This window comes from Dufourea novaeangliae, unplaced genomic scaffold (genome assembly GCF_001272555.1).
Source record: "Dufourea novaeangliae isolate 0120121106 unplaced genomic scaffold, ASM127255v1 scaffold248, whole genome shotgun sequence".
NCBI classification, from domain to species: Eukaryota; Metazoa; Arthropoda; class Insecta; order Hymenoptera; family Halictidae; genus Dufourea; species Dufourea novaeangliae.
Window position 1 is genome coordinate 2,366,010 of NW_015374156.1, and position 25,970 is coordinate 2,391,979.

Sequence of the window (25,970 nt, forward strand, 5' to 3'; positions counted from 1 at the left end):
CAGGAAATAAAATGTTATTTGTTATTAACTTACAATGTGAAGTTATCTCAAAATTTAGTTAGTTTCTTATTTTACATTTCTAAAAAGGAAACTATTTCTTTTTTTTATATAATTTATTGTAAAATACAAATTTTCCAAATATATTTTTATACAAATCGATAATATTTATATTTATGTACAAGCATTTAAGTATTCATTCTTGTGATTTTTCAGTTTTTATGTGTTGTTTAAACTCATTTGCAATACTTTTAATTTCTGTTAAAGTAGTTTCCAAGTCCTTATTAATTTCAAGTTTTGTTGCTTCATCTGTAGAAGTTAAACTTTTTAAGACCAAATCTGTAAAATAAGAATCAATATAATATCATTCTTAAAAATATACTGTGTGAACGATTGCATTTGTATCGCCCTACTGATTTTCAGTCCTATAGAATCAGTTCAAATGATTTCTCCTTTAATACTTTGGTTTAGAAAAGCTTACATACTGATTATAATGCATTTTCTCGAAGCTTTCAAGATCGCTTTTAATTTTCTGTATTATTAGGATTATGAGACCCCATTTACAAAATGGGTAACCTTGAAAACTTCGGGAAGCAGTGCTAATATGACTTGTATGTCACTCTGAGCTGAAATATTAAAAAGACTCTGATTGATCTAGTAGTATCATAAATAATTACAGCCATAAAGTTATATGAGCCACTCTCTATACTGACAGTATAAATTTTATATGAGCGAATGAAACATCATAATTATTAAGTATTTTATACCATGGTACTTAGATAGTACTGCCATTGTTGAAGATTGTAAATGAGTTTGAAGAAATGAAAGAACTGTAGATACATGTCTTCCAGACATATATAAAACACTCTGTGTTGCAGCAATAAATAGTATACTTGTGACAAGATGCAGTGCCAATGCAGGATCTTGTGTAGTATTCAATTCTTCCAATAAGGCTTCCCTGTGTCCTAAAATAAATGGTCTTTCTTTCTTTTTATCATATTTCTTTAATACCAAACAACAAGATGCCATTGCTGCATCTACAACATTTAAAAAATCATCTATAGAAGTTCCTGCAACAGCTCTATGTACATTACTCAAAGGTTCTTTGACATCATCTGGTAAATCAAACAGCATCTTTTGTCTTGTCTCAGTAGTAATATTATTGGAAATTTGTAACATGTTTTGCTGTGCAGCTAACTTAAATAGCTCTGTTATAAAATTAGTACCAAGGGATTTTAGTAAATATTTTGTTAAAGCTGGCTGATCAGCCTTATCTATATGCTTAATGCCTTTGTCAAATATTTTAATATTTGTTACTAACATATTAAGGCGTTCTTCAATTTCACTTAAATTAGTAGTTTTATTGTTTTGTGCTAATTGGTCTGCAACAGAAAGTGCATGACTGTTTAGTTTTGGTTGCAAATATGCCGCCAACTCTTCTATTAAATCATCAATTACTGCCAAATTATCATCTTTTGTAATTTCATTCTGTATATCTTCCAAGGACACTAACTGAAGCTCAATTTTTCCTGATGTGATTTTTGACTGTTCATCATCAGAATCATTGTCACGAACTTTTCCTTGTAAATATTTCTTTTTAGTAGATTTTGTTTTTGTTTCTCTTCCTTGACTACCACCACCTGCTTTACCAGTTGCTGCTTTCTTTCGACGTTCTTCCTTTTTATTTCCTTTATTTTCAATGATTAAATCTGCTGACTTGGATTTGATTTTGTTTTCTGCTATAGTCTGAAACCATTGACCACTAGCAACTATTTCTCTAGCTTTTGTTTCTGCCACAGTCTCAAAAGATTTATACAATGACTGTAGAAATACGTCAGACATCACTACAGTTTTTGCAAATACATATGTATTGTTGTTCAATTTCTTTTCTGCTAATTTAAGAAGCATTTCCATATCTTCATCAGTAAATACAGAAGGTAGAAGGGGGCTTATATCTACAAAAGATCCACTGGCCACAGCTTCTTCGATATTTGCGTATACCTGATCGCTAATAGTTGGACCGACAGCAACAGAGATTAAAAATATTATATTTTCATTTGGGAAATGACGTTTTACAAAGTTTAGTGGGTCAGATATTCCTAGACGACTGAGGGCATCGTATTCTAATGACAGAAAAGAGAACATAGATATCAAGCATAAATGAGGTATTGCATTTACAAATATGTTATTGCCATACTGTTCATATCATTTTACAATAAAGTACAAACCTAAGTAACCATTTTGTTTGTAAAAATTATTCACCCATTCATTTTGGCTTTTAGAATATATAGTTGGTATATAAAGACTATTAGTTCCCTGCTTTCCTGCTACTACGCCAGGAATTTGTTTCATTTCTTGCAGACTATCTAGAATTGCTGTAAATTATAAACATATGAAATATTGAATAATTACATATACGTGAGTAACTTGCCTTTTGTACTTACAGAAAAATATTCTTTCTGAAACAGAACACTGTCCTAACACAACAGATAATGGTGTAGGCTTTGTAATAGCAGATAAGGCCCCCCTTATTTTAGCTCGATTTCTAGCTATAAAGCTTTCTGTATAAAAGACTCTAAAATCTTGTGTGTCTTGTTTACCAAATATTGTCTTTCCTAATTCTTTTTCAATGAGTGATTGCAAAAATTCAGCTGGTAAATCATATTGTATTGTTAATTCTGTAACATTAATACTTCCATGATGCATCAATTTATCATTAATTTCTTCAGCAATTTTGTTCATATAAGTTTTGTCAATGAGTTGTCCAAGTATTATTTTCAGTCCTTTGTTATACTTTTCTATTTCAGTTGCCACTTTAGATACTTGAGATAAATTTACATTAAGTATTTGTGCCAACTCAACCAAACTGATTCTTCCACCATGCACATATAATTCGTCTTTGATTTCTTTTCCCAAATGCTGAGGTGTAACATATTCTTTACCGTCATTAGTAAATATTACATCCAATAATTTATCTTCCACTAATTTTGTTATAATTTCCACACAGTTTCGTTCTGATAATCTATAGAATTAAAAGCAATTAAAACAATTCCAATAAAGTATCTTGCCAGTACGTCTTACAAGAAAAGTTCTCATAATACACACAGAAAAAACAAAAATGAAAACATGTTAAGTCGTTCAATATATAACGAATAATAATACATTTTATTAATTTTGTTTTACAAAAACTGTAATTTAATTTTACAGCTGTTTAGATGTATCAAGTGTAAACGTTACTGTATGTACAGTATTATTCAATAAATAAAGGTAAATATCTTCTATTAACGTAAATCGTACTTTTGTAACGTAGAACTTAGTTGCGCTTTCTGAAAATCAGCAGCTAATCTTTTAACTTCGTCCCAATCCAACGTACTCATTTTGAATCTCTTTCACTTTGCCTGCCAGATTGTACAACTCAGCTACTTGACACTGATCAAGTCAACATTGCCTGGAATCACCTAGAATTGTTATAGGATAAGGTAAGTGTACTGTATCTGTAGATTGATTGAGGGGTTCATTAATTCTCTACCAGAGGGCTACGAATAGTAATCAATTCTCGCGAATTTATTATTGGAGCTTAAAATTTAGATACAGACGAGATATAAAATAAAATAGACCTAACATCCAATGTAATTTTTTGTCACATGCATCAGGAGCTATATAGCCTCACCATTTTAGTGTCAATTTCAATACCTGTCGTTACCGATAAAATTATTATTGAAAAAATCGTACGAAAATAAACATTTTACAATAGTATTTCTAAAAATTTAACAACAATTGCTTTAAGTACTACTGACATACATGATTTTACAATATATTTATAATAATATTTGTATAGATTCAATAAAAGTGCCCTAAGATACTTATTTTACTTAAATCCTACTTATCTATATGATTTTACAATATACTTGTAATGATATTTATATAAATTCAGAAAAAGTAGGCTTAGATATTATTCAGGCTTATAAAATATCGTTACTTATATATAAATATTGTATCTATAACGCGGGGTCATAGAGCCCCCGTGTGGCGAGAACGCGGGGTCATGGAGCCCCCGATGGAGGCGTCAGGATCCCGTGTGGCGTGAGCGCGGGGTCATAGAGCCCCCGGTGGAGGCGTCGGAGACCCCGTGTGGCGAGAACGCGGGGGTCATGGAACCCCCGGAGCATGTGCAAGAGTTTTGAAACGTGATCCTCTACCGCTGTTGCTCGTCAAGTCTCGAGCTCGGTCTAATGTTGCTCGTGCAACTGTCGAAATCTGACTGACACTTGTACGTGCTTCCGTAAGCAAATTATATAGTAACCCCAGCAACTATGGCAATTTTTGCAGGTACTATTATAGCTCAAGATTAAAAGACGTAGGCAGTATGTAGTTACTTTCTGTAGAAACCTGTTGAAACAGACCACTATCGTTGTACAAGATAAGAAAAGGAGTGAGACACGCGTCCATTCATTCCGACGGCTCACGAGAAACTAACTGCAAATTTTTGACTGCTACGAGGATTCATACGGAGAGTGGGGATAAGGAATTACGAACGGTCGGCCGTTACAGGTAAAAAATGTATGCATTAGGCGTAGCTAACTACGTATCATCTGATCTTTTTCTTAGACAGAAATGAATTGTTTTGTCATCTAGACATTCCTTGAAGGGCCAAAGTGCCTTTGCCACGGCGCAAAGCCAGGTTGATAACCTGGGTGTGGAGAATATACCAATTTTCTAACAGTAGGTACATTTAAAGATACTCAAAATATACAGGGTGTCCCAGAATTGCTGGTACAATTGTAAAATCCATTTTGAAGATTCATCTATAACGCGTATATTCGTCATGGTAGTAAGTAGAAGCGGAATGCAGCGAACAGACACGTTAGTCAAGACTTATTCAATTACATGCGTATCCAGTAGATTTTCAAAGTCGATTTTCTCGCGAACGAAGTCTGAAATGAAACAATTTTATTCCTTATTTTCGATTTATTTTCTCATATAGAATCACCCACTCCCCGGCCACGTACCATCAATACTGATACACTCTTTATATTACAACCTAAAGGAATATACGTATTACAGTCAAGGTATGTATATCTCGTGTAATATCACATACGTATGGAAATGTTGCGAATGTTTACATAAATGAAACAAAACTCTGAATAAAAATGGAATGACACTGAAATTTATGGAACTTGGAGTATTTCAAGAATCGATAAAATATGGTTTTTGCCATGTGCATAAACAATTCAATAACTCTGACTATCTATAATTTAGATAATACGAAAAGTACCAATTGACACTCACGTGTCACTAGTGTGTCGTGTCATCGACTAACAGTTGGCACTTCACATTGCGCCACTGTGTCGTCATTGGTCGTCATAGTGTTAATAGTACATAAAAAGGGATCGATGGAAAATGTTTTTTGATAAATGAATATAATTGCTTTTCTGTACTACCTTGCATGCATAACATCAAGAAGCATAACCACGTACCATTTATATAAATAAATAGTTACGGTTGTTTTGTAAAAAATAGACTGTATTTAAAATATCGAGTATTTAAAAGTTTTGAACATTATTTACAAAGTATGCGCCCAATACATGATATTTTCTAACTATGTTTTTACGCATTATAATCACAGAAATGGTTTTATGTCAGTCTTCTTTATTCGCTCCCCTCTGTTACATTCTGCTCGGTCACATTCTGCTCCGCCAATCTCTTTTTCCGCTTCAAAACTTTACGATGTTTTTCTCCGTCCATATGTGCACTCCACTGAACATCGCCGACAAAGAACCTGTCGCAGACCTACGGAAACATATTGAGTTTGTTTAGATTTTGAGAACGTACGTATGAGTATTCGAAGACAAAGAAAGCATACATCACAATGGTAACATTCCTCATTACTACTGTCTGTAAGTTTCTGGTTTGTAACGGACTCGTTCAAAGGCTTCTGCAGCGGTTCTTCTCCCCTAAGTGTTGCTTCCACTATTTTCACAGCTTGCTCGTACACAGAACTATCCCATTTATCCAAATCAGTACAGTCTAGTGTGTATACGCGGGGTACCTATAAAATATAATAATTTGAAATAATTATGAATCAAATATAAATCGTCCCATAGAAAAAAATGTCTTATCGACATATAGTTCTGGAAATTATTTATAGGGGAAACAAATCGAGATAAAGATGGATGTTTATATAAAAACAGATGTTTGTGCCAGTTTTCTGTCTTCCATTTCAATGAAAATCTAACATCTCCTTAAGAAGGAACTAGGAATATCTTGAAAAATTCCTAGCTTATGGCGAATTGTTTCAGAAGCACCCTATATCTCCGCATAATAAATCTGTACTAAGTAAAGTGCTCATAGTGTACTTTTTATTCATTTCAATAGATACTGTAGTTGTAACTGTAATAAATAAATCAATATTTATCGGTGATAAGAGTTTAATGAAAGGCATTTGTGCAGTTTTCGTATTAATATATGTTTAATTTTTTAGAATATTTAATTGTCAATTAAACTTTTAAGCTTAATGCATTATAACATTTCGATTTAGATATTAGTGATATCTAATCACGTACCTGTCTATCACTGCGACGAATTAGACGGTTACGGACCCATTTTTGTTGCTTTTTTGCGTACCTCTTTGTAACAAGTCTCAAGTCGTCGATTGCTTTTTTCAGTAATTCTTGACCCTGCGAACAAATGTACATGTATAATTTACTTGCTTATAAATTTTCTGTTCTTAAGTAATACAGTAACGTCTTTGTGTAGGATTAATAAATTCTCTTAGAATAGCATTTGTTATTATAGTAGCTCTCTGACTTCCCACATATTGAACATTCAATCGATATTTTCAATCGTGAGATGAGATTTGCATTATTTAACATAAACAGGTAATGTCTAACGATAAGATAATTGTGAATTATTTTTGTATAATCTTCGCAGAATTCACGTTATTACTGTACGTTTTTGTTGAAATTATCTTCTTCAATTTAGAAACTGATATTTTTCGTAAACTATATTATATTAAATAATTTCACATGTATTACGATGTAATTGATAAATTACTTGTATTGTACAAATAAGTTCTATTTTTCCGATAAATTCATTACTTTCTAAAAGAGTTACATAAATTCTAATTAGTCATTAAGCTGCAAACTAATTCAATAAGACGTACCATTGAGTAATTCGATATTTATCAGTTATTTATAACGAAATTAAGTATTTATACTATCTTGAAAATATTGATCACTGAATTTCTAAACACCACGCCATTTACATGATGTAAATGTGTTGGGAAGATCATTTGAATTTAAATTATATTTCTACTTTTAGAAAGTATACTAAGTATACTATTAAGAAAATAGCGGATTGCTGGTTAACATCACGTTTCAAGCGTGACATAAAATTCAAAATTTGTAAAGAATGTTAAAATACATTTTTTCGTTTAGAAAATATTACACCTCAATAAGTAACGTTTACGCTAATATCCAATGATAATAGGGCAGAATTTCTAATGTATATGAACTACCTATCATATTTTTTGCAGTAAGATCAGGTGTTCTACGATATCAGTATCCTGATATACAAAGAATAGTTTTGATATTTTTATTATTTTCCACTATTATTGTCACAAAAGAAATTTTAACTAGAATTTTTCCCTCATCAAATCTCTACCAATAAATAATTATCTGCCAAAGAAAGAAAATTGAATTTTTTCAGGAAGATTAGTTAAATCTCTAAATTAATAGAATATAAAGATTACATATACTTATGTACATGAAAATATCTGGACCCCAGAATCAGAGTGTATTAGTTTACACTTTTCACATTTTAGAGAATTTTTCTAAGAAAAACCTTAGAACTTTGGAACCATTCACTAAGAATTGACCGAGAAACAATCACTATTGTTGAACTATTAAATGGATTTAAGACAAGTCTCTATACATAGAAATGGTGAACTTTGCATTAATTCATCTATTTGATGGACTTTACATTGTTTTAAAAATATGAACTTAATATCATTTTTAGACTATTATGTACCTTTATTAAACTCTAGACGATTTAGAACGAAATAATTTTTACCATCGGTAGGAGTGAGAAATTTGATACAGGAAACATGTAAAATGTAATTTTTTTAAAAATTAGAAACTGTCATGGGAGAAATTTATAGAAGGCTAAACTATCAGACCGTTTTCTACAGGGCCACGTTATAACGAGCCCGCAAAAAAACGGGAAATGGAATCTGCTTTCGTCCAAACGAAAGGACCCTTTGTGGCTGGTTGGGTCACACGAGTCCCCGTACAAATATGGCGGCAAAGACGGAGAAGTTCGGTTGGGATGATTCAGTTGCATTCGTCATGTTCTTCAAATCATTCGAATTTCAGCGAAAAAGACGATTTAAAAAATTACTCAAATCGTTTATTGTCCTTAAAACAAATTTTCGTTGGATGCATCAGTTTTATTTATATTCTGAATATTCAGTTTTTTTAAATAGACAATTGCTTTGATTATTAATCTTTGATTAATAATAATAATAATAATAATAATACCTTTATTATAGCACAAAAAATATAACAATATATATAGCACAAAACAAGAAGAGAAAAAAAGGAAACAGAAAAAAATGAAGAATGTATTTACATATAAATAAATATAAATATAATATACGAAAAGTGAAGAATACTTTGATGCTTCACTTTACCATAAAGAATCATTTGCTACCCACTTGTATCATCGGTTGCACCCTATTATATACAAAACTGAATTATAGCAACTGGTATGAAGGTTAACTTCAGTTGCATTAAGTCGTGTCATCGGTAACGTAGGTTTTCGTGTATGTCTTAAAAGATCTTTTTGCTTGTCTTGTTTTGTTTAATTATTTCACTACTTTCCTCCTTCTATATTAAACTTCGTAAACTTTAAACTCAGTTTTCTCAGTTCAGAAACTAGTGGACATAGAACAATTAAGAACTAGAGCTATTGCTTGACCATTAGGTTAGGTCGTTACCAACAGATTTTAGCTTTAGCCTTTTCTTCACAAGATATTACGAGTGGCGACACTGTGTACTGGGGCTGAGATTAGATGCATTCACCCTATACCAATTCCTGTCATAGCGTCCAACACCTGTCGTAGCCTAAAAATTAACCCTTGGAGTACGGTGCCTGGGTCCATTTAGACTCGACCGTTTAAAAGCCATATCTAAATCATCGATTTGTAAATATAACTTAAGCTAGGAATTGTTCGTATTTAGTTGTATAAAAAAGCAGATGCCTTTTTAATGATTTCGTTTCAAAGCATTTCTAAAAAGAAGAAAACATGAATTTACAAACGGGCCCAGACACCACTGTCTCTACGAACATTAAAAACGTCCGTACTCCGAGGGTTAAGTCCTCTAGCCTAAAAAGCTATTTTTTTTTTTTACAAAGAAATTATAACACTTGTTAATAATAATATTTTAATCATAGAGATACAGTGATTCCTCGTTGAATGCGACAAGTCCCGCTGTGGAACCAACTAAAACGAAGTAAACAGAAGCTAAGCAGAGGCTCGGCTTCGGGTAGAAAAATTTATGAGGGGCTGAAAACCTTTCCGCCTCGCCACTAATGCTCCGATAGTGGACTCTGGGTACGTTGCACTCATCGAGACATTACTGAATGTTAAAACTGGCTGCTGGAAATTGACAGTATAAAACGGGGAAAGGAATGCAGGGGGAAAGAACTAACATTCGAATCACTAATAATGACCAACAAAAACAGCGACGGGCGCAATTCTTTAAAGCTCTTCCATCCCGTGTCGATTACCCTCCCGTATAAAACTTCGTCCCCCCGTGGACAAGGTAGATCGGTTCCAGCAACGATAATCGCGGGTACATCGCGAGCAACGGCGCAGCTGCGCACACCCGAACGTGACGACGTTGCAGTTCGCTGATTCTGCTTACCTTTTTCTCTCGCTTCTCGTTCTCGGGCAGCACGAGGTAACTATGAAACTCTTTGAAGCCGATGCTCTGAAAGATTCCCTTGGTGTAGTCAGGTGACCTGAAACATAAACAATTCCTCAAATTACATTATTATTCAATAATTGAAAACTTTACCCCCTCCTCATTCCGTTCTACACCTGCGCCGTTCATTCAACTCTTTTGCTCTTGGTGGCTCACTAACTACTTTGGGACCAAAGATGGGAAAATTCATTATCTAGATACAAAGAGTTTCGAATAACGAATACAAGATAAAAGCGTACTTCGGCATTTTTTAAAAAAATTCCAATTTTTATAATGAAATAATACTTCTTCACTGACAAGGGAAGTTCGGTAACCTGAAAATTCCGATTTTTTTTAAACTTAATATTTTAACAAACAAATATGGCTCATGAAGAGCGAAGATGCTTCTTTTAAGGGGACTTTCTCATTCAAAATTGAACAAAAAGACACTTTTTTAATATTTCTTTATAAAAAAACTATTATATTTAGAAACATAATTCCTTTTGTACGCTATTATATATATTATTAAGAACATAAAGAAATTTTTTCTAGCACTTTTAGTTCACCACGACCGCTGTAGAGGGCGTCTTCCAAAAAGCCACGTTTTAATCGGTGCGACACTTTGCAGACGTCCTGTAAAAAATTAAGTAAAAATTCAAACGGGATTCTATTCGTGAGACTTAAAACCAGACAATAAACCTCTAAAAGTTCATAAAACTACCCCCCCCCCTTTTTATACAGGTGTGAATTGCCCCCCAAAAAGAGTGATTTTTCGAATTTTTCGGAAAAATATGTATAAAACGATAAAAAATACAAAAAATAAAATATTTTAGAATATAATAGTTTTTTTATAAAGAAATATTAAAAAAGTGTCTTTTTGTTCAATTTTGAATGAGAAAGTCCCCTTAAACAAACCTAACCCGATACAGAAATTTGGCGCCAACAGAGGGACAATAAATGTCAAACTTTACGTTTTGACATTTGCCAAATTTCTAACTCAACGACCCAATATCAATTCGCTGAAACCTTTTTATCGTTTTACACTTTCCAATAACCTGTGTATCGTATTAAAAATATAGGGCGACGTAAACGGTACTTCTAACAGAAAGTTGACCAACTTGAACCGTCTGGATAAGACATGCAAGCATGCGGTTTGCTGACAGCGGACTTCCTTTCTACACTTGAGATGAAGAATATTTGCTGATCGAGGTACATACCATCACCGCCGAAGCCGTCCGTCTTCTCCACCTCAACACAATAATAATAAATCGATCCACCGTTACGTTCGACGGAAATTCGGCTGTCGAGGTCCCTTAACAGGCCCAATTCTACCATTTTATACGGTTTTTAATCGATAGCGAATCAAAGTATTTTTGGTATATCATTTTAGGGATACTCCGAGTAAAAGTTTTGTGAAAAACTTACGGGATCACTGAGGTGACATAAGTACAAAGAAATAAAAAACTAATTTGTCTGTTGCAAAGAAATTGTTTTCTTAGAAGAAAAAAGTTGAAAACTTTGCAGACAGATTTAATGAAAACTAGCAAAATACCTGTGCTTCGCTGCGGTATTGACTAGTACTGCAGTTAATTTTGATTAACAATCCAATAAACGTTTATTCTTACAATTATTAATTTTATTTAAATACTTTTGAAGGCATAAGTGGGTTAATAAGTCAAGATGAAGTAAAAAAGAAAATTGATTAATGCTACAATTGCTGCAACAATTTTTAAAAGACTTATTACGTCGCACCTTAGGCCTTGCAATTGCAGTAAATCCTCGATGAGTGTTTGAAGGCTCCTCATCACTGACAAGAAGAGGTCCCCAGGAGTAACGCTGACTTTTTAACGAGTTTTAGAACAGTGATAGAGTTTGGAATTCTGAAGCCAATGATATTCGTTTTATCCACACATGGCCATTAGTTTATAAAATATTTAATGTCCAGTACCGAGGACCCTTCGAGGACTAATCAAAAAACGAACTCGATACAATAAATAGTTTCCGAGATAGAAATTCTTAAGTACATCGCTGTTTCATGAAAATACCGTAAACCTCGATGGTCTGTATTATTTAAACATATTCGGTGACAGAAAAATGATGACTTAAACCCCCCCTAATTTCACGTGGACTAAAACATATTTCATTTTGAACAAAATCCCCCATAGCAAGTGCAAAAAACTGATCGATTTGTCGTGTAATGACTCCAGTAAATACATACATATGCCTGATGGGAAGTGTTATGGGTGAAAATTAGGGTACCTGCCCCCCCCCCCCCCCCCAGGTAAAGAAGGGCAGAAATCGAGGGTGTCGTACCGTGATTCCATCGTCTTTAAACGTCGACGTCGACGAGGGGGCAACCGCGCGCGTGCACTCGTCGTCTCCTCGGTGGTTCTGGTTCTCGAGTCGCGATCGTATCTCTGCACACGAAAGGAGAACTGCATTTTGCAGGCTCGCCATCTTATCACCAGTCGTGATAGCGATAGCGGGCGAGACCAGCCGAGGTCGGCGCCGCCGCCTGGGCGGTAGCTTACACGGCGGGAAATGTCTTGAGCCGTTAAAACGCCCCGGCACGGATCACTTGTTCGCACACACACGCACGTGTCAATGCCAAACATGTACACACCATCGTATTGGCTAGAAATTAGATCCACGCGTTAGTGAGTGTATAGCAAAGTGTGCTGGTGTATGTACTCACCGTCCATCGTATTATACGAATTGTATTCGTCTTGCCAGCATGGCGATCGGGTTGATGAGCTAATAGGGAAAAGGTGTTTAAAATGATCCCTTGGGGTAAAATGATTCCTAGCTGCCCTGTGGTTATTAATTGTGTTATATCGTAATGTCGTTCTATAATAGTTCTCCCTGCACGTCACTAGTCATTGCTCGAAGTGCCATGTGAATATCAGTGCTTTGTGTGTTGTACACAAGAAAAATGTAAAATTACTGCAATTTATCTAAGATAAGGTCTTCTTCAATGTTGTGTGACTTTTGTCGTAAACAGTTTAATGTGACAGCTGCTTCTTGCGTCGATTTAACCACAATTCAATAATAAGTTAATTAATGTTTCGTTACCGTATGTAATAAGTTGATGTTATATTCAGCCAGTGAATGTCAGTGTTTGGGGTCATATGATCCCTCTCTGGTAGGATAAAATGATTCCAGGAATCATTCTACCCATAGGCTGTATTATTGTTTTTTGGTTTAGTTACAATCAGAGTTGGGCAGAATTTTATTTGAATAATACAGAGTGAAGAGCAGCAGTATCTAAGGGTGTCGATATTTTGGCATAATAAATATAGCATTCCATTAAAAAAAACGAAGTTGACATTTAAATCTTCGAAACGCCTCCACTTACAAAAAAAATGTATCCATTACACAATGTATCTCTCCAAACCATACATCTTTTCTATAAAAAGTTTTTTTCATACAATGTATACTTTAGAAGTTATTCAGTTTCTCTCCTCGACTATCGTCTGGCTTGCTCTACACGATTATTGTCCAGGCGTTATCCGCACCACTGGGGGAGGGGGGCGTGGAATCTGTCAAGCGCATACTTTGTTGCCCCTCCGCTTTTGTTGCCGAGGCTCGGGCTTCGGGCAAGAAACGAATTTATACGAGGGTCTGAAACATTTCTCCCTACAAGATTATTGTCCCGGCACGGACCCGATTTTGGGACGATAATCGAGTGATGTCTGTAGTACCAATGAAACGTATGAACAACCACAAAGTCCATTTTTATTACGTTCCGTCAAACTGGTATAATAATTACACTACTTTGGCTGGAAGATTTCATAACATGTACCAAATTAATTAACCTTCGCCCTATCTGATAATTATTGTCTGAATCCTTTGACTGAGAACAGCGCCTTTAGGCGGCCAATGATAAATGCTCATTTGGTGCAAACGTATATATCACTAAAACATTTAATAATAACGTGTAAACATATATTTACATATTTTTATTAAATGTTTTATGTTTGCAAATTACTATTTTAATAAATATAACTCAAAAATAACGAACAAAAAACTTATGAATTATTATATCGTATATACGTATATATTGATTGAATTATTAACTATACTAAATTTTAAATATTCTGTTTCATTGTAATCGTAAATTTCACATTTAAACTTATCGACAGACACACTAAATTTTAACGTTTGCATTTAGTTTTACTCTTCCAGGCAGTTCAAGATAGCACTTTATTTCTAACTAATAAAAAGTTAAACATAGGTATGTGAACGTTTCAGGCAAAAAATATCACTTTTTCATATTTTTATGTAATAAAATAATGTACAAGCTTTATTTAATTTATTTATTACTCTGTTATACATTCGTCATCGTGTAAAGTTTAATTAAACAAAATTTGTACGCTTTAGTTATAGCTCACTTGCACCGTCCGTATTCATTACTTTCTGATTCACGCATGTAATTTTTGATCATATTCACGTTTCTTTTACCAATTAAAAAATACCTACATACGATCATAGATACGGGTAAATGTCAGTAGCACTCGACAAACCTACAAAACGTTAAAATTGTCGCGACAATGGCTCTATGACAACGGTAGATCGCAAAGTGTTAAGATAACAAAATTAATCACACAAGATTCAATTAAGTATGTCAATAATCAGATAATCCAGCTAGTAAGTACATTTTCACTAAATTCAACAAGAACCGTTCCATCATCAGTTTCTACAAGCCTTCGTCATGAAACTTTTCTACCAAAAAAAAAAAAATAATTCTTTCAAGACCCACACAAATTTAATATATAATCAGTTCCCTGATTTTATATGCGTAAAATTCGTGTTTTCTTTTTTCATGCAAATGAAACGACACTTCATTAATATTTATTCTTATAATTGGATATGTCAACCTAATAATATATACGCAACACTCTTTTTAAATGCCTCCGCAGAAGTCTGTTGTAACGTTTGAAATTGAAATTCGGATTAGTATTTGATCTGATTCATTTCGACAACTAAGTCGTTGAAATTCCCCATTCGAGTGGTACACGTGCCGTAATTTAATCGGTAACACAATTATCGTACGATCTTCCGCTTTTTTCTTCATCGTAAGAGTACCTACCAGGTAAATTATTATTAACAAACGATAATGAAAATGTCAATTCAGCCGTGATACGATCGGAATTAATCGACAATGCGCCCGACATTCTTGCAACGGTAATGATAAACTCGCGCCAATGATAAGTCTAGTGATAATAACCAACAGCAGCGACGACGGTAGTAGTAGAGCCAATAATTAAGATAACAATGGTGACAAGTAATCATTATCACCAATAACGTAGTGGGTAACTGTAAAATATTTTTATCACCTGTTGCTAGGCAGCACCTTACCTATGCCTCGCCATATATTACTGTTACTTCCTTGCCGGAAAATATTTATATTCGACGTACCCACGAAGTAACTGTCTTTAACACCAAAACTACCAACACTGAACGTATGGTATAAATATAACGTGTAACGTAAATTACAGATTAACACAAATTCCGACAAAGCCGCCTTTATGATTTTGGTAATTGTAAAATGAAACGTCTTTTTTTCAAAACTGGTATAAGTCCATTTTTCTTAATTACCAGATATTTAATATTTGTACATTTCACCCTATTTAAAAATATTGTTAAACGCTTAGAAGTTTGTTTTTTATACTTTTGAAATTTATACCACATGTTTCTACAAATATCTAAAGAAACAATTCATGAGACACAGTAAAATAATATTACGCCTTGTTGCCAGACAGTCCCCTGAATTATTGATTTTTCCTTATCACAAAATGTTTATAGTTGTTTAACCAAGCAACATATAATCCCTCGAAGAATAGAAAAGTGCTTCATATTTAATTTTTGCATGTTACGTGAAAGCGAAAGTAACAGATAAAATTATAATCATTAACACGCGTCGTGCACATGACAACAGAAAACTTCTTTCTCTCTCTCACTCTTACTCTTAAATCGTTTCAGGTTGAGTGAAAATCATTTGTCGATCGACAGTGAGATACACGTGTGCGATAAACTTTTCACGTTGCCGGTAATGAAATTTTATGTGCGTTAATTTCTTTTTTTTCTTTTATGTAATCCTACAACGAAGTATTATGTTCTTCAAATGTAATTACGTTGGATCCACAAATCGCTGGCCGATCTACGGGATATCGAATACCTATTAATCTGCTCAATGTCAATTCAAACTGTCACATAGAAAGAAAAAAAACTTTCAACGGGATTACGTAAGAGTGTTTTTTTTCAACGAAGTGAAACTACTAGTTAGAATTTCCTGAGAAAATATAAAGTTATTTTATCTCACGGTGCCACTTGCAATACTGTGCATAAATTCACTTCTAATTTTAGTATTCACGATTTATAGATAAAACGAGAATTGCTTAGATAAAAATAAACATAGATACAGACAGATAAGGCTGGTCATTTTAATGTCACAGTTTCCAATATCAAATACAGGATTGGTAAATATTTATGTAAATATTTATAGATAGTAACAATCTGCATATATTATGTGTTTTGTAATACGTTCGAGTGCATGTGATATATTCGTAAAGACACATATTTCGTGACTACTACACACAATTTGAAAACAATTAACCCATCAACAGCAGTTGTCGCATAAACGCAACTTAATTTTTTCCTCAATTAGGGTGCTGACAATGTTTTGCTTTATATCTGTCATAATTGTGTTCATAAATCTTTACAAAGACGTGACAAATTTTGTTCGCCAATAAAAAATTAATTTTTTTATAAATTCCAATTTTTCAATTGATCGTAATTATTGTTATCTTACTTGGTATAGGTTATATCGTTTTGTATTAAGTCGTTTTTATTATTCCCCCATGATACTGTTTAGAATAAACAAAGCATGTTTTGTTTAATTATTAATAAAAATATTTTGTATAATTGTAATAAAAATAATGTTGCATTTACGCAACAACGATTAAAAATCTTACATAAAGTTCACGTCTTCTTACTTCACGAATTTAATTTCAATGTCTTAATTCTTGTCTTTTTAATTGAAAATAAATAATATACATTATCCTAGAGTTTCTACTTTTATGCGTAGCTGGTAATCTATGCAATAACTATACCTGGTGGTAATGGGTTAATTTCAGAAATAATTTCTCGTAATTATCAGTGTATCGTTAATAACGATGCTTCTGTCACTCTTAACAAGATATATACATATTATGAAATCGTCAGACTAATGGAAACATTTCGTTTAAGTCGTTCTGGCACACTTTCATAATACACGAAAACACCTGGGTAAACGCATATTCGAAATGGTCCCAGAGAAATGAACAAGTCCCACGGGGTCGATGAAATATCGGCTCCATTAATTCATTAGAGATCGATTAATTAACCACGACGGCGCTGCATTCTCCGACGTCAGACAGAAAAATTATTGTCGTTGGTCCGGTTATTTTCCACATTTTCCATGACTTTTTACACACGAGGACCGATTTATCATAAAAATTCCGAATGCATCACCGGACGCCTTCGACTTTTCGTGTCGAGCCGCTATCAATATCTCTGGCCGATTAGCAGGAGTTCGTGTAATTAACGGAGGCATTTATAATGAGCGAAAGGTATTTAAATTTGCATATAAATATAAGTGACGTGGCAGCGAGGGAACAATCGAGAACGATCGGATTCGCCGGAACACCGTCGCAGTTATATTCGGGCTAGCCAGGTTTTTTCCACAGCTCACCGGAAAGCCATCGGATAATAATGGCCTGTGAATCGATAAGTCGAGAAAATCTTTCGTCACGGAATAGTTATTTAAGCAATACATTATTAGGCACGGTGGCACACAAGGAAAGGACCCCAACTGTCAGACTTCGATTTTAACTGGGTTTTGTAAGATAATATAGTAGGAGGGTATAATTATAATTGTAATTATATTATCTTACAATAATTTATAAGTAGGAAAGTTATAATAATAATTTAATTGATTATAATAATTAATAGTAGGAGAGACCGGGGATAGTTGTCACGGTTTTTAATTGAGAATTTTCTTCTTTTTAATTATTAAGTATTTAAACGTTTTCTTCATAGTAACAGAAAAAGTAGGTATTTGTGATTTAAGAAAATACTAATGTTGTAATGCCAGTGTAAATACCTGTTGGTTTGGTGTTAATTAGGATAATGTAACATGTGACAACCAGCCTGACGTATATACATATAGGTTCCTAATGATATATGTATATAAAATATTAGGTGTAGACACTCGATAATGTAAAAGATATAAACAATTAAAGTTACGTACCTTTAAGATGTACTATAATATTAATATATGTAGATCAAACTTATTGAAGTATAAGGTTGTTTCACTGATAAATCAGAGGTTCTGTGATCGATTCCCGTTCACCGAAATATTCTTCTTTTATTTTGCTAACGCAACTTTGATAACTTTATTATGAACGGTGCACAAAGCAGACATTTGGTATGGTGTCCGAATATTCTTGCAACGTGACAATTCGGTATGATCTCATTTAATCTTGAATATTGTACAATTATTTCAAATCAGTTAAATAAGCTATACTTTTTTATTCTGGTAAACTACAATGATTATTCTGGTAAACTACAATAATCTATTGAAAGGAAGTTTCGTGTGAATTCTTTCTGTAGCAAGGTGTTCACGAAAAATGTTGAAATTGGAGTATTTCACGAACGTCGCTCCCCGAAGAATAAATTAATATTATCGGAATATTTGGAATTAATGATTGACACTGGTGTCTTGTGTATAAATTGTACTGGTTAATTTACTGGTGAAGTGGTCTCTACTGATGTTGGATGCAGAATGTGTAGTTGTCGTGGTACGGAAAGAATCTACAGGTTTGTGTGTTGCTTGAATGGTGTGTTGGAGTGGTGGATGTATTTGTACATGATTGGTGTTCTGAGTTGGTGTGGGTGTGGCAAAATTTGTCTGTAATAGTGGAAGGGATTACGATGCGTTGAAATTCCCTTTCTCGAAGTAGACCTAGAATTCTTGGAATCGATGGCCAGGAAAAACCGTAAGTTAATAAAAATATGCAAGTGTCTCGCACGTGTTTTTCAGCTGTCCGAGAACCCCAAGTTATGATCATCGTCGACGTCTAACGGCAATTCGGAAACAAAAGGCCGCGGGTCGGTCCTTAGCTGAATGAGCTAGTAAAATTTCCTGCCATAAATGCCTCGATTACTATAGCCTCGACTTTACTATAACCACGTTTCAAAACTTTCTATAATTAACAAAGATGTACAGTCTCAAAGTCAAATGTATCTTATTGTCCGAATATTTTCGTTTCTTATTATACAATATGCTCTAATGATCTATCATACAATGTTACGATAAGAAAGGTTTGTATTTCATGTTTTTCGGGTCCTTTGCGTCTTACAATTTTGTGTCTACTAATATTCTAAAGATGGCAGTCAAATTAATGTGATTATTTTAAATTATCTTAGCATGTACAAATTTCCGTTTACGGAAATTATTCTGTAAATAAGAGAATCGCCAGAAAGGTTGATTCCGTTAATTAACCTCTTGACAACGAAGGCCACGAAACGGAAAAATAGCGTATGAAAGACTTGACGTCTTTAAAAAAAAAAGGTTTACGTTAATAGTATAATAAAAATTACACTAATTTCTGTCAAAGCGCCTCCACTGAATTTCACACTATTATAAAATCCTAAGTCTAGAATACTTTATTTTATTTCATACCTATGTAATAATTGAAACTTAACTCATAGTGTACACGATCTTTTTGACACAAAATGGCCTCACAAGAATACCAACCCTCATCCCCCATGAGATGTGCAACACCAAAGTAACAATAGACCACATTATTCTTAAGCCCAGAAAGTACTTTACCCGTAAACAACGATACAACATTATGCCCATTAAAAACCATTTAAAAGACATAAGAACAATTCAATGACTGATCCAATTATTAAAAACATATCAACATATACACATTAACACAATATCATTTTATTACAGTCTAATAAATATAGAATAACAAGAAAAAGAAAATACCAAAGAAATTTGTCAATTTCCTTTCCCAAAATACCCTGTATAAATGTGCAAAATTTTTACGGCACAACAGGCAGAGAAATACGATTCGGTAATTATCGCAGAATAGTGTTAGAGACAGAACTGTGGTAAGAAAGAAAAAAACGAAATCGGGGAAAATAATGGTCGTCCGTTGATGTATTAATGAGCACCATTCGAAATTATTATTCGAACGAAAACAATGAAACACCGCATACACACCCGGAAATTTTAATTCGCTGCCGTAATGGCGTCGTAAAGGTTTCATATAATTAACCCGCCGCGTTACACCCGTATTGGCATATTATATTAATCACACCTGCCTTCTGCAACTTTGATGCTACACAGAGTGCGACGTCACATCCGGCAGAACCGAAGCACAGGTAGAGGCAAAGGCGAGCGGGCGCGAGCACGTGCATTTGCATAATACGAGACGTGTTACTTGCAGAAATGTGCGAGTATTAAAGCGCGTAAGTAGCGGTGAAACGAGGGAAGAGTTAAATACCTTTGAAAATGAAGAGAAAAAACAAAGGAAGAAAGAGAGAGGGTTAATAATTGTAAGAGGGGTACACACGATTATGGTTGCGAAATCATTCTAGCAGTCGAGACCTTGTTCTTGTTACGCATGCAAAATTTTCAAACGCCCTGGACCATGATGATGTTACACATGCGAACACGTTGTATATACAGGGTGTCCAACGGAACTAGGCCAAGCCATAGCGTGAAAACGGTGTAATGGTAAGAACAACTTTTTTATCTTTTATCTTTCATTTTTCAAAAATGATTTCGAGTGGTGCATTACCTGGTGCATATGTCTTCCCCGATAAGGGAGGCTGGTCAAAGATTTCAAGGTCACATCTGTTTTTTGAAATCTAACTATTTATGTTTTTTTTCACACCGTTCGATACATTTTTGAATTGTTTACCAAAAAGTATTATAGTGGACTCTTACTATATCGCCGTGGTTGAGGATGTAGGGGAGTAAAATGGCAATGTGTTAAGAGCCCCCTCCATGCTAAGTTCTATCTAAGCCTTAGGCGCGGCCTCAGCGCCTGCGCAGAAGCTGGATCGTGTTGGTGCGCCAGCGTACGCAACGTGGCGGGAGAGCGAATTTGTGTGCTAGAAAGTATATGTGCAGGGGAAGTGTCTCGCATGGCAATATATTTAGTGGCAATATAGTTAGAGTCCACTGTATAGTATTATGGTCGAAAAATGATTAGTTTAAGACAGTAAAATTAGGATAATTAGTAAACACGAACGAAGACATAGAGAAGAAACGTTCAAGTCTAGGTCCGAATACTATACTACAGTTTTTGCACTGCAAATTCAACAATTTGCAAATCAAATTCACCCTTCTACAGATGAAATTCAGCCGTTTGCAAATCATCTTCAACCTTTTGTAAATGAACTTTCACCTTCTGCAATCTCCGAAATAAAAAGTAGCTTATTAAAATTATGCGCCGTAACAATTGCACTATATATTAAACAGATTAATATATTACTCAATTTAACTTAGCATACATTCAATGTTGGTAGTTCTAGTGTTAAGGAAAAAAGAATATTCTTATTATTCTTCTCGTCCCTGTGAATTACTTCATAAAAAATGTCATTTTGCATAAAACTTCGCCGTCCTACAAATCATCCTCCTCTCAATGAGCGCAACGAACAGTTTCAATTAATTCCGTTATAATCCTGTATACCCTCGACCACAATAACGTTTACTTAGACCGCGCGCGCGCGCGCACACAGACACTTGTTAAGGCTACTATGTACTATTATTCCCATGAACTTCTTAGACGGCGATGTAATTCAGTTGGAATCCTTCTACCCGGCTGGTTGCACGCTGCGTATATGTATTGGTACCACGCACTGCACGTGCCGTAGCGAAACCGACTGCAAATTGGCCATGCACGGTGCAATTTGCATAGCCCCTGGCTGGTGCAGCGGCCGCGACGCAGTTCGGCGCGCACGGTGCACGCATATATACGCGAACAGTAATAATTAGCGATAATCGTCAGCTGTATTAAACATCGATCGAACGACCGGAAATTCGGGGATATTGTTGATCGATAGAATAGAGGAAAGAAAGGAAAAATGGATTTGTACTAGGGCTTCCAACCGTACTATAATATACAGTATTGTACACTCAATTCCTTTTTTTTTTTTACACGATTTCGATTTAACACGAATTAGAAAAAAAATTTTATTCTCTGCTTCGATTTAACATTAATTAAAAAAAACTTTCATTCTTCATTTTAAACGATCTGCTTCGATTTAAAACGATCGACCAAAGTTCTCAGAAACAATTTTTGATGAAAGGTCTTGAATGAAGGTCTTGAACCGGTCAGTTAACTGGATAATCCTTTTGTTAAACATGATCCTAATGAGAAACGAGCTGGGAAATTTCAACGTGATTTGGAGTCATTAATGTGGTCTTTTAGAGAGAATTGTGGACTTGCCTAGCCAAAATATAAACGCAAGGATTAATAACTGAATGCGTTCTTAAAACCACTGAAACATTGGCACCATAGGAAACTATAGGAAATCAAAATCACTTCAATACAAAATTCGTGTTTGTAGATCATCGATTGACGGAAGTTTTCAAATATTTATTCCGTATGTCGTTCTGTATGTTGCCATACAACCTTGAACTAATGTACTTGTAAACAAATTCTTCCGTTTACATTGAATATGTTGACTCACACGCGACATCGAACGCTCGTAAAACTAGAAGTTGATTTTACATGGAAAGGATCGATTCTAGGACCTATGTTGATTAGACATTTTTACTCCAATCGGTGAGTACTAGAAGTACTAAAAATTTATATCCTTTTTTTAAACGCCTGTATCATTAGGACGCCTTTTTTACTTACACAATAGCATAAGCACTGTCCATCAAGCTTAAATATCGCCTAATATGTCTTGTAACATTTACTGCATATTCGATAAGTGTTGTAATACTTATATGATCGGGAATGTATGTACACTCCTGTCCATAAATACAGTAAATCCACGGTAACTGTTCGAAAGCTCCTCGGCACTGACAAGGAGAGGTCCCCAGGTGTAACGCTGACTGTTTAATGATGTTTACCACAGTGATAGAACTTGAAATTCTGAAGCAAATGATATTTGTTTCAGCTGCATATGGCCATAAGTTTATGAAATATTTAACATTCAATGCCGAGGAGCCTTCGAACACTCATAGAAGATTTACTGTATTACGACATTTATCGTGTATGAAGTAAACGAACTGTGATATTAGGAAATTGTTGAAAGTCTAGAATACATATTGCCTAAGGAATTTTGAAGCTCGATGGACTACAGCTACGCTACTATAAACTAGTTAATGTTGCTCGAAATATGCAATATTAATGAAACATTATATTTTCTTCATACAAGCCAGGTGTCTTAATACTTATTAACGTAAGTGTATGAGAGGCCCATTGTGCGAGATCCATTGCAGAATATTTTGATGGTAGCTATCGAACGGATATTGAGACTACAGCTTTAACGATTATCGCAACGAAGGGTGCGAAACAGGAAATAGACGGCGAACATAAAGCTAATAAAAACAGTAAACCCAGTTCTCGAGCCGTTTATCGGCAGAAAGCATTTTTTCCTGAACCTCAAGTACTACCGGCATAATGTACAGTGCGTAATCGCAATCGATACCTTGCCTTATCGCTGAGCAACTTTCCTTAAAGGTGAATATACAGTCCTAACGTAACAGACCATTCAATGTATTTAATTTATTGTCAACCTAATCGAAACGTCGTAAAAAAAAAACTCCATGTTTTGCTTATTATATTTAGTTAAGAATAAAACAACTGCGGCTAAATATGTCTGACACTATTTTCACGGGACAATTTTATTTTACTTTAGAACAAACATCAGTCCAGGGATCCAGTGCAATAAGGAGCTATGCCACAATATGTTGAAAAGTGCACTATAATTGTACACTACTGGTAAAAAGTATTGCCTCACTTGGTGCACTAGTGAAAAATCGAATAAAAAGGTCAAAAACGTATAACGTCCAACCTGTTCATTAAACAAATTTTGATGAATATTAACAAAATTATGGAACACTGAATTTCATCAATTTTGTACTAGTGCACAAGTGAGGCAATACTTTTCGCCAGTAGTGTATCTATGATGTACGCTACTCTTCATAAAAGCCTTACTATCTCACAATGCTACTATTGTGGCATAGCTCCCTCTTGCACTGGACCCCTCAGTTGACACAAACAGTTATTTGAGAAGTTCACGATAATATTACATAAAGGCAGAATTTTTGACGTAGTATCAAGAGCACGTGTCGACGTTTACTGTTACTTAATGCGTATCAGCCGATTGCAAACTAAACGGTTAATTTTTGAAAAACGATACCTCGCGAAGACGCGAGCGTGTGCACATCGATCGTCGGTATCGGTCAGAAAATAACGAACAGACCGAAGAACGCAAGTGCAAATGCAAATCCTGCATACACACGCGAGAAACTTATGGAAACTACGATAAGCGGAACATTTAACGCCTGGCAACCTGAATCTCCCGGAATTCGATGACACGATGGGAACGACGTTAGTCATCGAAATACGATGTTTACATTCTGCAGGACATCGAAATAAATCGTTACGAATCTCGAATGTTTGTAGGATACGCTGAAATAAACGAAGAACTTCTTTGGTAATAACAGGGTAAGCGACCTAATTACGGATGGTGTTCGATTTATGGAGGTTTAACTACGTTTTTATGAATTAGAAATATACTGTATTTATATTATATTTGAAATAATATTTCTTAATAGAGTTCTGTTCTGCTTTTATTCGGAGGAATTAAACGTTTTCAATTTACACTTTTTTATTTATTATGCTTTGTATTTTAATGGTGATTCTTCAAACAGTCTAAGCGAAAGTTCTAATAAGTCCCACGTACACGAAAGTAAAGATAATGGGATAAAACAGAAAGAAACTTTTTTTTTTCGTTCGTTCGAAATTTCACTAATTTTCAATTACTTTATAAAAAAATTCTTTTTCGAGATTCCAGAAAAATGAAACTTGTTAGAGCGTTCGAAGAAAAACAATTATCAATAATTTCTTATTCGTTCTTAACAAAAACAAGTTTATCTGAGCCACTAATCTGTCTGTAATTGGGTCACTTACCCTATATGTTAAAACGAATGCTTTCAAGATTGTGAATTTTTAACTGTTTTCGTTAGGTGGTACACACGCGGTCTGTCACGATAGTTCAAAAAACAAAATAAATATAATATACGATAAATACTACACTATAAAGGGTATAATAAAGTATAAACTATAGTATTGAATCAGTGCAAAAATTTTAATGTGTTTTGCTCTAAAAGACTAGATTACTAATGAACTTAGTTATGATTCAACCATAATTTAATGAAATCAATAATGATTCTTTTATAGCATACGTATTTTCAATAGAAATTTTTATTCTAATAAACAAATTTTTGGAATATTATTATTCAGTGAATTTGTATAATTAGATTAATAAATTTACAGTTTTTCACAGAGTGGGGTCGACGTAATAGCTTCTTCAAACAGATCAAAAATGTCTTTCTTTAAATTGCGAAATGCTACTAGCACATAATACGATACAATGTTTACCTTCTCAAAGTTGATGTTCAATGTTAGATGGTAGATGTCGCGAGTTGTATCGCGCGCAAATTTCATATTAAAATACCTCTTAAACTACTGGTTCTTTGGCATAAATAACTTAATGCTTTTTTATAAGGAACGACAAACTGCATCGACTGTTGCATTCTAAAATATGACTCATTTAAAAAAAAAAGGAACGCATTTAACTTTGTATGTCCTCTACGAGTCCACCTACGATAAAACTACTTATATCAAATTATTTCCCCCTCCAAACCATTCAATTTTAATCATAAACATTTTTCAGTGGGATCAATTCTGTATACGAATCCTGAGT

The 25,970-nt window shown here is 34.3% G+C and overlaps 2 protein-coding genes across 2 annotated transcripts in view; both read right to left on the reverse strand.

Moving 5' to 3' along the window:
- Positions 1-193: 193 nt before the first annotated feature.
- Positions 194-3,374, reverse strand: LOC107191951 (E3 UFM1-protein ligase 1 homolog). The gene is made up of 5 exons (XM_015581105.1): positions 3,295-3,374; positions 2,442-3,019; positions 2,226-2,372; positions 765-2,120; positions 194-336 (listed from the first exon to the last, which is right to left on the reverse strand). The coding sequence occupies exons 1-5, from the start codon at positions 3,372-3,374 to the stop codon at positions 194-196; spliced, it is 2,304 nt and encodes a 767-aa protein (XP_015436591.1).
- A 2,203-nt stretch (positions 3,375-5,577) lies between these two features.
- LOC107191929 (tRNA dimethylallyltransferase, mitochondrial) overlaps positions 5,578-25,970 on the reverse strand; it is a 143,439-nt gene continuing 123,046 nt past the window's right edge. The window contains exons 6-9 of the mRNA XM_015581078.1: positions 9,924-10,020; positions 6,561-6,674; positions 5,861-6,046; positions 5,578-5,787 (exon numbers count right to left, since the gene is read on the reverse strand). Of these exons, the coding sequence (XP_015436564.1) occupies positions 5,647-5,787; positions 5,861-6,046; positions 6,561-6,674; positions 9,924-10,020 (538 nt within the window). The 3' untranslated portion in view covers positions 5,578-5,646. The remainder of the gene's footprint in view (positions 5,788-5,860; positions 6,047-6,560; positions 6,675-9,923; positions 10,021-25,970) is intronic.